Here is a 16,009-nt window from a genome sequence, read left to right on the forward strand (position 1 = left end):
ATGACCTTAGCCAAAGGCAGCTAAGCTGAAGGAGCTTAACTGACTAAGCCACCCAGTCGACCCTAAATGAATAAATCTTAAAAAATAAATAAATAAGGAAGTCCATTTTAGGAGAGACATACAGGCACAGGTAAGATAACAGGTGACAACAGAGTCCCAGGTGGCAGTGATGGAGATGGACACCAAGGAATGCCAAGGATGCCAGTCACTGCCAGAAGCTAGGAAAAAGCAAGGGAAGATTCTTCCCCAGAGCCCTCAGGGGCACTGCAGCCCCTGCCAACCCCTTGATTTCCAACTTCTAGTCTCCAGAACTGTGAGGGAATATGTTTGTTGCTTTAGGCCACCAGGTATGTGATCATTTGTTCCAACAGCCACAGAAAACTAGGAACAGCCACCTACTTTGCCTATGTTTGTATACCCTAAAAAGGACAGGTACAGAGGATTCCGATCAGTCCTGAGCCTCTGCCTTTGTCCCCCTCCCTCAACCAGGGGGATTCCTGACCCCGCAAAGGCTTACAACACATCCCTATAGAGCCAGCTCCAAGAGAAACTGTTTCCATCGAGGGTTTGTCTGCTTCTTTCTTCCTAGTGAGTTCCCAAACCATCCTCATCCTTCTTTGGCATTGCTGCCAGAAGGCTTGTTGTCACCTGGCTACTTGCTGAGGTACCATGAACTTGCAGGTACCAGGGCTTAGACTCTCCCGCTAAGCAGGTGGAGGAGAGCCCCAAAGCCTGAGGCAGGTCCGGTTCCAGCCACATCCCTTCTCCCCTTCTGCTGGATCATCCGGACCGTGGCTCCCTCTTACGCCAGCTGGCCCACGTGGGGTGGGGGGCAAGGGTGTGGGAAGCCACAGATGTGACTGGTGGGCTCCTTGTCTCCACGCAGGCCCCACTTGGGGGCCCAGGATGCCCCCAGGAAGGCCTGGGGTCCGGCTGTGTCCCTCCCATCTGAGTGTCTGGCTCCCCAACTGCACGCCTCACTGGTTGCCCCAGGGACCTCCATATCAGCCCCAGCGGCTGGGAGGTGATCAGAGCACACACCCACCCCCCATCCCTGACCCACCCACCCAGTGGGGTCTCCACAAACAGAGACCTACTGAGTAAGGCAATTCCAGGGAGAGAGGCCTTTACTTAAATATACATGGAGACTAGTAAGGGGAGATGCTGCACCCCCCTAGTAAGGGGAGATGCTGCACCCCCCTCACGCCTGAGGGCACAGCTCTGTCTCGGGGGCCTCCTGCCCAAATCAGTTTCGTCCAGAAACACTCCCTAAGAGCCAACTCAACCTAACCACCCCCAAAGGAGGCAGAAGGAGGCCCATCCAGGGATCCAGGCCCAGACGCCACCTCCCTCTTTTTCTGGGAAAATGTCCTCCAGGAATCTCTCAGCCAAGAACACAGAGAGTGGGGTGGGACCTCAGAGGTGGGGCTGGGGGCAGTTCTCTGCTTTCCACGGGACTCCAACTCTGACCACCCCCGCCTGCCACTGGCTGGGCTGCCCCCTCCCTCCCCACACCCCCCACACCCCCCACCCCCACCTCAGCTTTCTCATGTTTGAGGGGAAAATGTCCAGGCCTGGCTCGGCCTCTGGAAGGATGTGGTCAGGATTTGGGAGACATCCCAGCTCTGGGTCCAGCCCTGAGGATATAGAGGAAAGGGAGGGGTTTCTTACCAGGCTGCCAGCTCTGGACCGGGGTCTCAGAGGTCCCTGGGGCAAGTGGCTGCTGCTTAAGTCTCTGGTGCCGTCAACACCACGTCAGGTCAGCAACAGCGCCTGGGCCCTGGAGGAAGGCAGGCCAAGCAGGCATGCAGGTTTGCCAGGAAGGAAACCTGTGGTGCCAAGGTGGCCCCAGGACAATGCTGACTACAGAGTGGGATAGTGGAGGCTGCTGGGTCCAGCTGGCAGATGGCAGGGGAGAAGGGGGCCCAGGATAGAAAGCTCCCAGGAGCATTCCTAACACGGGCATCCAAACAAGCAACAAAAGGGGTCAGGGTTCAGTGGACGGTCAAGTGACAAGGACACTAAGCTGTCCTCTGTCTTGTACCAGGGGCTCAGCCCCGGGGAACCACAGAACCTGGCACCTTGTCCTCAGACACGCTCCTGGACGGCAATACTTAACCCAAAAGAGGAACTGAGTTTGCCCTCACTTACCATGTGCCCTCAGATGGCCACCCCTCACTCCCCACATACCCTGTCTGTGCTCACCCCTCCTGCACCTGTCCTCTTGGGCTGGACGCACCCTCTTTGCTGTGGGATTTGGGGGTCTGGAGCCCCAAATGTCCCCTACCCAGGGAATGTGAGGGCCCAGAATTGGGGGGCCAGCAGGGGAGAGTAGGCCCCCAAGAAGGCCCCGAGAGCTGGGTAGGTCCCTAGCTCAAACATGATCCCTGGAGGAGCCAGGACCCCCCCACCCCTCACACTGCCTCCGCACCCCTGTCAAGCTGGGAGACCGAAGCCTGGGGCAGGTGCAACTGACCCGCTGCCAGCCCGCCCAGAGTTAGCCCTTCGGGTTAACCAGCACTCTTCATTCCCCCAGTCTCCCAGGCCTGGGTCACAGGGAGCCCGCATCACCTAGCCTGCCCAGGGTTGCCCCCAGCCAGGCAGGGAGGGGTAGTAAATATTTGTCAAGCAGGAACATCTATGCTGGTGGACAGGTCAGTTACTACAATCGCCCACTGCCAGGGAAATTCCTGAAGGCAGGTGATGGCACTGCCTAAGGCTGGCAACGGAATCCCGCCCTGACTCCGAGTCCAGTGCTCTTTGCACCACCGAAGCGACTGTTCCACAGTCAGCACGGAGGCCATGGCCAAGCGCCACCTCGTCCGGCCCCGGCTCAGCGCCTCCCCCAAACGCTCCGGGCTCTGGCCACATAGCTCCGGCGCCCATTCCAGCGCGGGCCCTAGCGAGACCTCCCGAACCGAGTGCTTGGGAGCTCCGGGGCGGGGGCGCCCAGCAGGAAGCCCCCCTCCCTTCCACTGCTGCGGCCCCGCCCGGGCGCGCACCACCAGATCCCGAGCTCCTCACCCGCTGCAGCCCCGGCCGGGGCGGGGCGGGGCCGGGGGCGGTGCGCAGACGGCTGGGACTCCCTCCAGCTCCGCGCCGGCAGCTCTGCGGCCATGGGGGCGCGGCTGGGCCGGCGGACCAGACCCGAGGCGGGCTCAGAAGCCGGGGCGGCGGCGGGGTGCGGGCCCGCGCCCTTTGAGCGCCGGGTGCGCTGGCTCCGCGAGATCCAGTCCATGCTCCGTGAGCGGCGGCCCGAGCGCGCCCGGCAGCTACTGCGCCTCCTGCGCCAGGCGAGAGAAGGAGCGGGCCGACCCGGGGCTGGAGGCCGGGGAGGGGCCAGGAGCCGCGGGCTGCGGGCCTGGAAGGGGCCGGGAGGTGCTGCGTAGCTGGCCCGGGGCGCGGGAGACAGGGCTGGCCCCAGACTGCGTGCGCGGGCCGGGAGGGTTCCGAAGGGAAGGGTGCGACCGGCTGAAGGGTCTTGTCTGGGCGAGAGGGCGAGGCACGGAAAGCAATGGGCTGGGGTGGAGGCCGGCGCGGCTGCGCGGGTGGGCTGGGGGCTGTGAGTGTGGAGACGGGGATCGTGACTGCAGTCCACCTCTCCGGGGTTGGAGAGGTCAGTTGTGTGTGTTGAGGGAGCCCCAAGCCTGGAGCTGAGAACCCAGATTCAGGCCTTGGCAGGAGAAGAGTAGGGCTGGGAGGAGCGGCAAGGGAGTGGAGGGAGGGGGACGACGTCTTACTGAGGGGCAAGGGGAAGAGGACAGCTCCTGGCTTCTCCAGGGTGAAGGGAGGCACTCACTGCACAGCACCCTGGAGAGAGGACCCCCAGAAAGTGTCAGCCCAGCTGGTCAGCCGGTGCCACCTCGCCGTGACATTACGGCAGCGACAACTCACACCACCCGTCCTCCTGATAGGCAGATCACGCCCATTGAGTACATAAACCAGCATCTGTACATCACAACAGCACATCTGGACTTGGGTGGGGGTGGGGGAGTGCACCTCTGGTCGCACACACACCGGGTACCTGAGCCAGCCTGGGATGCCCTAGGAGACATGGGTTCTGGTCCCAGCATCAACACTGGGCAAGCCACTTTCCTCTCTGGCCATGTCCCCACCCTCCACAGCAGCTGCTGCCCCAACATGCCCCGTCCTGGAATCTGAAATCAGCCATGCAGGTGTTTGGCCTGCAGGTAGATGATTACAGAAGGGAAACTGAGGCTTGGAGAACAGTGGCAAGCCTATGGCCACCAAGAAAATTAGGGGGCAGCTGAGGCCGGAGCCCAACCTCTAGTCTCCCAGCCCCACCCCCTGATGCACTGAGTTTCCTTTATCTAGGCTCACTGGGCTGGAAAGGTGGGGCTGGCCCTTTAAGAGGAGCTGTCCAGACCAGCAGAAGGCTGGCTGTGCGACTGGGGCCCTGTATGGGTCAGCTTGGGCTCACCAGCTAGCCCTCTCTTCTAGATCTTCCCTAGCTGGCATTTGTAACTTGAATGGTGTTTAAAATGAAAACAGCAAAGCAGCACCCAACCAGCTAGACCATCCAGAGGTACAGATCTTTGTCGGTATCCGGAGCCCAAGGTGCCAGCAGAACATTTTTTTAAAGCCGGGAAACCAGCTATGTTGCCCCCTCGTGTCTCAGAGGTCAGGCTTCCCATCCAGAGAGGGGGCTATCCAGCCCCACAAACCGTGGGGACTCTGCAGTTATGGTCCTTGGGCCTTCCCACCTGGCCTATCTTCCTGTGCACAGGGGGCTTATGCACAGAGGGTCTCACTCTCTGGCTTGGGGAGGACCCAGGGGTCTGGAGGCCCCTCCTGGCTGCACCTGTCCCATCAGCTTGTCAGAATACACTCTAAAAGGGTGTTCAGTGCCAGACCAGGCCTATGGGAGGTCTGAAGGACTGAAGGCAGGGAGGCCAGGTCAGGCCAGAGGCCCAGTGGTGATGTCTCTGTGAGGGGTAGGAGACATGGAGGCCAGAGAAAGAGACTGGGGGGCTGCGGAGGGTGGGAAGGCCAGGCTGCGCCTGAGTCTCTAGTGTTATACGAGAGCATTTGGTCTCCACCAAAGGGGTTAAGGGTCGAGCTTAGGTATGTGTTTCCTGGAGCTGGCTCTGGCAGCCCAAGGGTTGGAAGTAGGTGGCTGTTGGGAGGCAACAGGCCCAGGAGGAGGCTGTTAGGGAGAAAGGCCTGAAGCTCCTTGAGCAGTAGGGAGGGAGAGCTGGGCAGAGAAGGGTGAGGGAAGAGTGCAGGGTGGTTCTGGGCTCCTGCCTGAGTGCTGGGATGGTGGGGATGGTGATGCCCTTTACTGAGCTGGGGGGCACAGGAGGCAATGCCAACTTCAAGGCAGGAGGTGAACACGGCCAGTCCGAGCTGCCTTTCGGACATCTGAACAGAGAGAGAGGTCCGTCCCCCACAAAGGGCCCTGCACCTGTCAGCAAACAGATTGCAGCCAGAACTCGGAGAGTTTGGGAATAGGTGGAAGAGAGGCAAAGGGTCCGGAAGGAATGCTGGAGGACAGCGGCACTGGGGGGTTATCAGAGAAGCCCCCAAAGGGCCCTCCAGATAAGCCCAACCCCAGAGGTGGCAGGTGTCACAGTACCATGTTTCCCCTCCAGGGAAAACAGTCTAAGGGTTTTAGAACCTCCTTAGCACCTCCCTGAAGGGCCCGATGCACTGACACTTTCCTCTTCCAAGGGGTCCCCACTGCCCCTGGACAGCAGGCCCACTGCCGCCTGGGAAGAGACTCCACCAAGCATCAAGGAGGGAGCCTGAGAGAGGGGAACAGATGTGAGGGGCTGGCTTGGATGGGGGCCTGGAGAAGGGAGAGCCTGACTCCGCTCACTCAACTCTCCTCACCACTCACAGGACCTGGGCCTCGAGGGGACCCTCCTCACCGACATCCTCTACAGGAATGTGGCCTTCCTCAATCTGGTGGACCCCATCTCCCATGACCTGCTTGTGAACCTGGCCCGGGACCTGCAGTGCCCCAAAACGGTGAGGCCTGTAGACACGGACCTCAGACTGGGCAACGCAGCTAACAGGGACCAGGAGCGCCCACGGCTAGGGGCTAGGAGCCTCGTCCTCATCTGGCTTGCTTCAAGGCCTTAAGTGGGTTAATGTCCCTCACTGGGACCTACGGCCAGGTTCAGTGTACTAGGAACACACGTGAGCTGTACTTTCCTACTCTCCAAAAGTCATATGTTGGGTAGACCTGCTTCCTGGGCTCCAGGACCTGGGACCCAGACAGAACACCACACAGGGACACTGGGACATAGAATGTTCTGACAAATCTGCTGATGGATACAAACTCCCAGCTTCTGAGCTCCTGGGGCCAGAAAAGAGCCACCTTGGGCTGGAACCCCCATCCACGTGTCCCCATCCTGTATGGATACACCTGGGGCCTCCATTCCCCTTCTCCCAAACCACCACATCCACTCCAAACCCCGCTCTGGGGGCACCTGGCAACATCCTTCCCATGAGCATCCTTCCCATGCTGTGCCCCTGACACAGCCACCACCCCTCAGTCACAGTGAGTCTCTGTGTGAAACAAGGGTGCCCGCTATGGGCGCAGCCAGCTCCAGACCTCTGCATCTATACGCAGTGGTCCCCAGGGGTTCTGAAGCTAGCCAAGAGCCACACAGCGACAGGCAGGGCTTGCTGCTACTGTGCATACGCACTATTGACAGAGGAACGGGATAAAGAATGTGCTGGATGGCGGAGTGTGCTCAGTGTCAGCTCCACGGAAAGCAGAGCATCCCTGTTTGTCCTCTGAGCTAGGTCTCTACGAGAGCCCACCTTGGCCCGGGAGAGATCCAAGTGGTGGTACCATAACCATGAACCCTCCCAGCGCTGGCAGCCCAGACCCAGACCCCACAGGCAGGCTTGGAGAGTGAGAGGAAGAAGAGCATGCTGACCTGGCTGGTTCCCATTCCCTGAGGGTGGCGTCAGTGGAGCAGGGCTCCCTGGAGGGGCCCAGGCCTGCCTCCCCTGGTGGCGAGTCCCCCGGGGAGCGCTGAGGGTGGGCAGGGAGCCGGCTGATAGCCCGAGACACTGGCCTTGGGCCTGAGGACAGGGAACAAGGGCCCATTGTCTGAGCTTCCTCCCGCCGGGCACTGCGGGCCTCAGACCAGCCTGTCCAGTTACCAGCGGGCAGCCTCCCCTGGCTCTGAGCCAGGCTACAGCCAGGGTGGGGGGTGGGCGGGGGAGGCTAGTGGGCAGCTCAGTGATCCATGATGAGTCATGTGCTGGGGCACACACTTGGATCCCCAAGGCCCATGACGGGGGAGGGATGGGGCTCAGCCTCACCCTGACAACACTGCCCCCCAACAGGACTATGAGCTCTGGAAGTCCTCAGATAAGATCTGCCGCCAGCTCATCTACCACCTCACCCCTCACTCCAAGCGGCAGCGGGGGTCCAGCCTGCCCCGGAGGAAGACTCAGAGCTGGTAAGGGAGCCTAGCCACAGCCCTACCTTGTGGCCCCTTAGCGTCCCTTTCTAGGCCAACATGGCGAGGCAGCTCAGCAGGCAGCTGGGCCCTAAGCCCTTCCCCAGTGAGCCCCTCACCCTTGTCCGCATCGAAGCTCTGGAATGTTTCCCAAGTCTAGCTGCAACCCTCTGTGTGACCTGCCTCCTGCCGCGCACTTGCCCCTGAATCCCTAGCCTGTCATAGGGCCTGGCCCCGACCCCAGGGCCAAGGTGAGCTCAGCAGACATCCGCTGGATCCTGTCAACAGGCTGCGAGGGGACAGATTCTGGCTCATGATGCCAATTTCGCAGGAAAGGAAACTGAGGTTGGGAGAGGCAAGGTGGCTTGCCCCAGACCACCCCTGACCCTGATTTACCTAGAGCTCTTTGAAAAGCCTTTGCCAGGCTGCCTGAAGTGAAGGCTTCCATAGCCATCCTGAGAGCTTGCTCTGCTGTGGGTCCCCCTCCCAGTCACTCCATCACAGCTCCTTGGCCAGATGCAGCCTAAGGACTGGCTGCAGACACCCAGGTCCAGGGACCCAGAACCGCAGCCCCAGTGCTCTCCCTTGCTTGCTTCCTCATCCTTCGAGCCTGATGGCTCATGACGAGCCCAGAGCCCATGGGGTTGTTCCCTGCCATGCTGAGTGAGGACACTGGAGTTGGTCCCGCTGCCTCCCTGCATAGTAGGCCATATTCACATGACAAGAGAGACCCAGAGGGGGTTCCGGGGGTGGTGTGGGACTCTTCTCGGTCTCTAAACTTCCTTTCCAGCTTAGAACACGGGGGCCCTTCACCTACCAACACCTCCTCTCTTGCTACTCTGGACCTATCCTCTAGTCCCCAAAGCCGGGGGGACTAGCCTGATAGCCTGTCACCCTCATAGGAACATCTATCTTTACCCACAAAGGATCGATCTTGGAGGAGGCGTGGGAAAAAAGGTGTGGGCTCCGGAGTCAGAGCCCCTCATTTTGAAGACTTGGCTTCCCTCTTAGTGGTATGTGACCATGGAAGAGTCCCGTCACCTCTCTGAGCATCATTCGCCCCTCTGCAGAATGGGATCATCGTTCTTACTCTAGATATAACAGATGTGGCGACCCAGGCACGCAGTAGGTTTTTGTAATAATAACGGATTAGGGAAGCTTAACATCTGGATGTTTATTCCTCACAACAGCCAGGTCCCCTTTTCACCAAAGGAGAAACTGAGGCTCAGAGAGGTTCCAAGAATTGCCCATGGCCACCCATGTAGGAAGTAGCTGTTGGACCCCAGTGCAGCCTGACTGCAGGGCCCAGTCCCCCTACCACCTGGTGGGCTGCCCCGACGGGTCGCTCTCTGCAGCCAGTGGGGACTTGCCTGGGCCGTGGACCCTTGCTCAATCCATCCTTGCCTGCCACCTTCCCACAGCCTCAAGAGCAGTCTCCAGATGACTCAGCTGGCGGGGGAGACCGTGAACCTCTCGGGGATCCCACTCTCCGCACGGGACGTGCAACACATTACCCGCTACCTGCGAAGCCAGGGAGCCGGGCTTACGGTGCTGGACCTGAGCTTCACGGGGCTGAGCGATGAGCTCTTGCGCCTGCTGCTGCCCAGCCTCTGGTCACTGCCTCACCTCACCCAGCTCCTGCTCAACGGCAACAGGCTGACCAGGGCCACTGCGCGCGAGCTCACCGAGGCCATCAAGGACTCTGCCAAGTTCCCCGCGCTGGCCTGGGTGGACCTGGGCAACAACGTGGATGTGGCCTCCTTGCCCCAGCCCCTACTGGTCGGCCTGCGCCGGCGGCTCAGCCAGCGCACCTCACTCCCCACCATCTACGAGGGCCTGGACCTTGAGCCCGAGGGTGGCGTGGCTGGGGCCGGCTCTGCTGCCTCCACCTGGGGTTCTGCAGCCACTGGGCCAGGATCTGAGCCCCAGGCCTGCTGCATGAGGTGACCCACCACCCACCTCCCACCAGAGGGCCAATGCTCCTAGGCACGGGGGATGGGGGCGATGGAGGCCCTCCAGGCCTCCAGGGATCCAGCGTACATGCTCAGCCTGGGATGGAGTGTCAGGCTTCCCTCAGCACCTGCTGGGCCCATCCTGCAGTAAATGGTGATGCCCTCCTCCGCCTCAGCCTTTCTGCACCGTGGACCTCAGGGCCACTTAGTGCCAGCCCTGCTTTTGGAGTCGGGAGAAGGGGTGGCCAAAGAGTCACCTGAAAGAGAGGGACCCAGCACACACTGACTTCCTCCAGGTGCTCCCTGGGCAGACACCCAGGTGTGGGGTCGGGTCCATCTGTGGGCTGGGGAGTTAGAGGAGGCCGCCAAGGACCTGACCATCACATCTGTGTGGGGCCCAGAGAGGAGCAAATGGGGAGGCCACAGAGGGGCAAAGCTCAGAAGAGAGTCCCACAGTAATCTTGTGCCTGAGCCCAGGACCCCCGGGGCTGGGGACAAGACTGCACTGAGAGGAGGCAAGGTTCATCTCCCGCAGGTTGAGTGCTGCCCACCACCCCTAGTACCAACTCCCAAGGCTCCCTGTACCTAGTGGGTAACTCTGGGGGCTTAGAAGGTACCTGAGACCAGAGACAAAGAGTTTGTGTGTTCCCTCCAGGGCCTGAAGGCCCATGTGCACCGTCCTTCCCTCGGGTGGACCCCAAGAAAGCACGCAGGAGGTGGAGGTGGGCCCAACCAGGAGCAAGAGATTGGGGGTGGAGTGTTCATAGGGTTGCCCCAGGGGTAGCTGTTCCCAGCCGGGGCTATCTTCCCTCTCCCCAAGGACCATCAGAGCAGGCTCCAGATCAGAGCCTAAAGCCATGGTTGCCCCACCCCGCCCCCAGTGTTGTGTGGAGGGCTGGAGTACAGCCCAGCTAGGAGTTGGGCAGGGCAAAGACAAGGAAGAAATTTAAAGAGGTCCTGGGGGAAACTGAGTCCCAGAGTGGGGAAGTCAGCAGCCCAAGTCTCCCATGCAGAGCCAGGTCAGGTCTGGGGCAATGGGGATCCTCACAGATGAGGAGAGACCTGATGGGGGAGAGAAGGCCCCCGGGCCAAAGAGAAGGTGGGGCTTCTCCCTGGGCCTGCATACCCAGGCCCACCAACTGACCTTCCACAGTTGCGCCCACGGGGGGACCATGAGTCAGCATGGATTCCAGGTCGGCCAGATATACAACAGTCTCTTGGGCCAGAAATGAGATGGCCAAGAAGGGTGAGGACGGCATGGTGCTGGGTCCTAGGACCAGGCAAGACGTGGGGAAGAAGAAAGCACCCTCTCTGTTGCTACCCGCCCACCCCGAGGACAGGCCCCTGCCAGCCTGGCTGCTTTTGGAGGAACCCCTATCTGGAGGTGGTGGGAAGTGTGTGAAAACACCAGGTTCAGCCCAGCTCTGCTTCTGACTTGCTGTTGGGACCTGGCCAGGGCCTCCTCTCTCCCGGCCTTGGGGCTCTCCTTTTCCCCTCTGTGTTAAATAGGGCTGGCTCTCCGTAGTCCCTTCCAGCTCTTAGCCCTCCATCCTGGGGGCCTGGCCCTCTCGGTCCTCCTTGTTTTAAAGACATGGGCCTGCCCATTAGCTTGGGAGCCACAGAAGTGTCTCCGGTGCCCTCACTCCAGAACAAGGGGCTCAGGCTCCCCAGAGCAAGGCAAAGAGGAATGGGAGATGAAAGGGCCCGCGGAGAGGAGAAAGATGGAGAAGCCAGCTTTGTACTGGGCAGGCTGGTGAGTCCGTCACAGGCAAGCAGCCGTGTTCTCCTGCGATTCCTTGCTGGAGAGGCGCCAAGCTCTCCCCCCGCCACCCTCCTGCCCCCCTTCCTCCCTGCCCACCATTGGCCCCAGTCCAGCCCACAAACCTGCAACGTCGCTGCTGGGAGAGACTCCTACCAGAATGGTGTGACGACCTGAGCAGGGTGTCACCGGGCGAGCTCTGGGAGAATCCAGGCGGCGGCAGCTGGTCTCAATCTCCCCGCCTCTCAGACGGAGGCACGCGATGCAATAGCTGAGCTCGAGCATAAACCAGCTCAAGAGAAGAGGGTTGGCCTTGTTGCCAGGCAGGTGTCCGCAGCCCCTTCATGGGCCCTGCCGTCAGGGCCTCACGGCCACCGGCTACACTACAGGCAGGGACACTCCAGGAGGAGGGGGCTTGTGCCATGAAGGTTGGTGGGCAGAGAGCCCCCGCCAGGTGGGCTCCAGCCTGAGTTCCAGACCCAAGAGGCAGTAGATGGGCCTGCCCCAGGCCCAGTCTTGGAGGCAGTTAGGCTCCGCTGGTCACAGCCCTGTCACCCATGGTGGTGTCCTCTTGGGGCCTGTTCCTTCATCTTGGGAACTAGGTGAACCACGCCCCCCCTTATCCTGCTGGAGAGAGCATGACAAAGTCTGGAAAGTGCCTGCTGCGTGGGGGAAGGGAGGCACAGGGCAGGCCCTCTTCAGCGTCACAGGGGCCTCCACCCTGGGCTCCCTGGCTGGGAATGGCAGGGGCCCAGACCCTCAGAACTAGGCAAAGCTGAAGCCCTTTATTTAGAGAGAGCACTCCTGTAGCCTTTCCGTGGGCCAGGTACTGTTCTGATGGCTTCACATTCCTTGAATTCTCTTCACACTTACAGGTAAGGAGCTGACACATGGAGAGGTTAAGTGATCCATCCAAGGTAAAGAGCTAGAAACTGGAGGAGCCAGGGTGTGAGCCAGGAGGCCCGCCTTGTCTGTGATGCTAACGCCTGCCTGATGCTGCCTGTCCCACAGCTATCCGAGGGGCTGAGGATTTGACACAGGAGACCACAGGTTTTGATGGCAGTTGTCCTGTAGTGGGAGAGACCCTCGGCCACACTCTCCCTAGCACAAGACCAATCAGGAGCTCCCTGAGCCTGTTTCTTTGCATGCAAAATGGGCAGAGAGGCAGCGGTGAGGACGGTGAGGATGCAGGCTTTGCCCTTCTCCAGGATTGAAAGGGACAGATGGGGAGTGGGTTCCGAAGTACTCAACGGGCTGAATGAAGCCTAGCCCTGTACTCGGGGGCGGGGGTGGGGGGTGGCATGCCGGATCGGCTCCCACTTCTGACAGTCTGCCTGGGACAACTGTAGGTGCCTTCCCCTCCCTGGGCATCAGCCTCCTCAAGTCTAAACCTGCCTTGCCAGGATGTTCAGAGCATCAAAGGGAGACATGTAGGAAAGATACCTGTGCTCCACAGGACCTCTGTGACCAACACTTGGGAACTTCTTTTCTGTCCCAGAAGGGAGAATAGTTAGCCCAGATACGGTGCATCTGATAGGAGTTTACAGCAAATGTCAGCCTCTGCTGAGTCTTCATCTTAAAAATCCAAAATCTCGGGCACCTGGGTGGCTCAGTGGGCTAAGCCGCTGCGTTCAGCTTGGGTCATGATCTCAGGGTCCTGAGATCAAGTCCCGCATCGGGCTCTCTGCTCAGCAGGGAGTCTGCTTCCTCCTCTCTCTCTCTCTCTCTCTGCCTGCCTCTCTGCCTACTTGTGATCTCTCTCTGTCAAAAAAAAAAAAAAAAAAAAAATTAAAAAAAAAATCCAAAATCTCTGGCAGCTGAACCCAGTGTTTGATATCAGCCTAGCACAGAGGTTTTTCTCTGGTTTCTTGGAAGGAGAGGAAGACACACTTCCTCCTCTCTCTTAGGGATAGTTGCCAATCATCAGTGAAAACCAGTATTTCCTTTCCCAACTGTATACTTCAATTTTAATTTCTTAAAACGGTATTTTTAATTTTTATTTTTTTAAAGAGACGTTATGTATTTATTTGTCAGAGAGAGCAAGTGCACAAGGAGAGGGAGTGGCAGGCAGAGAGAGATGCAGCCTCCCCGCTGATCAGGGAGCCTGTTGGGGGACTCAATCCCAGGGCCCCAGGATCATGACCTGAGCGCAAGGTAGCCACTTAACCCACTGAGCTACCCAGGAAGTCCCTATTTTTTAATTTTTTAAAAAAGATTTATTTATTTCGAGAGAGAGAGAGAGCGCACACGCATGTGAGTGTGGGAGGGGCAGAAGGAGAGAGAGAGAATCTCAAGCCGACTTGGAGCTGAGCACAGAATCCGACTCCGGGCTCAGTATCAGGACCCTGAAATCATGACCAGAGCCGAAATCAAGAGTCAGGCACTTAACCGACCGAGCCACCCAGGTGCCCCCAAAACTGTATTGTATTTTTAAGTAATCCTTCATTGCAGTACAACTGAAATCTAATAAAGTGGACATAATAAGCATTACGATATTTTGGGGGGATCTATTTATTATTTTAAATTTTTTAGAGAGAGAGAGAACGCATGCACGTGTGTGTGTGCTTGCTTGCGTGGCACGTGGGGGGGGGCAGAGGGAGAGACTCTTCAAGCAGACGCCCCACTGAGCGCAGAGCCCAACAGGGGCTCAATCTCCATTTCACGGCCCATGAGATCATGACCTGAGTGGAAACCAAGAGTCAGGACACTTAACCAACTGAACCAACCAGGTGCCCCAACAAGTGTTACAATTAAAAGTGTACAGTATGGTACACTTTGACTTCCATGAAACCGCCACTGCAATCAAGACAGTGAAGATGTCTGTCATTTCCAAAAGTTTCCTTGTGCCCCCTGACAGTGAATCCTTCCTATCTCTCCCTACCCATTCCCTCCCCAGCAGGAGTGACTTTGACCTGCTTGCTCTCCTGTTAGATTAGTTCCATTTTCTAGAGAGTTTAGTGGAGTTTTTTGCTGTTGTTGTTGTTGTTTTGGTTTATTTATACTTTTAGTAATCTCCACGCCTAATGTGGGGCTTGAACTCACGATCCCCGAGATCAAGAGTCACACAGTCTTCCAACTGAGCCAGCTAGACACCTCTTTAGTTTTAGTTATGTGGAAGTTTAGAAATGTGGACTAGTATGGGGTGTACTCTTTTATCTTTCATTCAGCGCAATTATTTTAAGACTCGCACGATGTTATATATGCCAGTAGTTCCTCTTAATCGTATTTTATTGGATGGACGTACCTCCATTGGGTTGTTCCCAGTGTTTAGCAGTTACAAATAAAGCTGCTATGAATATTCATGTACAAGGTTTTGCATGAACATATATCTCCTTTTCTCTTGGGTAGTAGTATCTCACTATGGTTTTCTTTTCTTTTCTTTTCTTTTTTTAAAGATTTTGTTTATTTATTTGACAGACAGATCACGAGTAGGCAGAGAGAGGCAGGCGGGGCTGGGGAGTGGGCAGGGAGAGCAGGCCCCCCACTGAGCAGAGAGCCCGATGTGGGGGCTCAATCCCAGGACCCTGAGATCATGACCAGAGCCAAAGGCAGAGGCTAAATGCATTGAGCCACCCAGGCACCCCTCACTATGGTTTTCTTTTCTTGTAATATCTTTGCCTGCCTGGTTTTGCTTATCAGGGTAATGCTGGTCTCGTAGAATGAGTTGAGAAGTTATTCCCTTCAATTTTTTACGAAGAGTTTATGGAGAATTGGTATTATTTCTTCCTTAAATATTTGGTAAAATTTCTCAGTGAAGCCACATGGGTCTGGAGTTCTCTTTGTAGATGGTTTTCAACTACAATTCCAGTTTCCTTAATAGATATGAGACTATTCAGGTTAGTTACTTCTTGAGTAAGTATTTGGGGGCGGCTCGTTGGTCTACTGGGATGATTCTCGCTTTGAGTAAGTATTTGTACTTTGGATTTTTTAAGAAATTTGTCCATTTCATCTAAGTTATTGAATTTATTGGCATAAAATATTTCATAATATTCCCTTTCTATATCTGTAAAATCTGTAGTAGTCCTCTCTCTCATTCCCAAGACTGGTAATTGTGGGTTTTTTTCCTCATCAGTCTGACTAGAGGTTTATCAATTTTATGATCTTGATTTTCTCTATGGTTGTCTGTTTTCTATTTCATTGATATCCATTTTGATCTTTATTTCTTTTCTTCTGCTTACTTTAGGTTTCATTGGCTCTTCTTTTTTTTTTTAATTTATTTTTTATTTTTTGTAAGTAATCTCTACAACCAACGTGGGGCTCAAACTCACAACCCCAAGATCAAAGGGCACATGCTCCACTGACTGAGCCAGCCAGGTGCCCTTTTTTCTAGATTTTTTTTTTTTAAAGATTTTATTTATTTGACAGAGAGAGATCACAAGTAGGCAGAGAGGCAAGCAGAGAGAGAGAGAGGAGGAAGCAGGCTCCCTGCCGAGCAGAGAGCCCGATGCGGGACTTGATCCAAGGACCCTTGGATCAAGGGTCTGAGCTGAAGGCAGAGGCTTAACCCACTGAGCCACCCAGGCGCCCCAAGATTTTTTTTTTTAAGATTTATTTATTTATTTATTTGACAGAGAGAGAGAGATCACAAGTAGGCAGAGAGGCAGGCAGAGAGAGAGGAGGAAGCAGGCTCCCTGCTGAGCAGAGAGCCTGATGTGGGGCTCGATCCCAGGAGCCTGGATCATGACCTGATCCAAAGGCAGAAGCTTTAACCCACTGAGCCACCCAGGCGCCCCTAGATTCTTTTTTTATTTTTTATTTTTTTAGATTCTATTTATTTACTTGGCAGAGAGAGAGAGAGATCACAAGCAGGCAGAGGGAAAGAGGGAAGCAGGTTCCCCACCAATCAGAGAGCCCAA

General features: G+C 56.9%; 1 protein-coding gene across 1 annotated transcript; it reads left to right on the top strand.

Annotated features, from left to right (window-relative positions):
* The first annotated feature begins 2,651 nt into the window (after positions 1–2,651).
* LRRC75B (leucine rich repeat containing 75B) lies at positions 2,652–10,246 on the top strand. The gene is given in 5 exon segments (XM_032310074.1): positions 2,652–3,039; positions 3,042–3,293; positions 5,863–5,991; positions 7,327–7,442; positions 8,864–10,246. Coding segments are annotated over 5 exon segments (1,260 nt in total). The 5' UTR covers positions 2,652–2,802; the 3' UTR covers positions 9,390–10,246.
* The last annotated feature ends 5,763 nt before the right edge of the window (positions 10,247–16,009 follow it).

Source organism: Mustela erminea, chromosome 13 (genome assembly GCF_009829155.1).
Source record: "Mustela erminea isolate mMusErm1 chromosome 13, mMusErm1.Pri, whole genome shotgun sequence".
Taxonomy (NCBI): domain Eukaryota; kingdom Metazoa; phylum Chordata; class Mammalia; order Carnivora; family Mustelidae; genus Mustela; species Mustela erminea.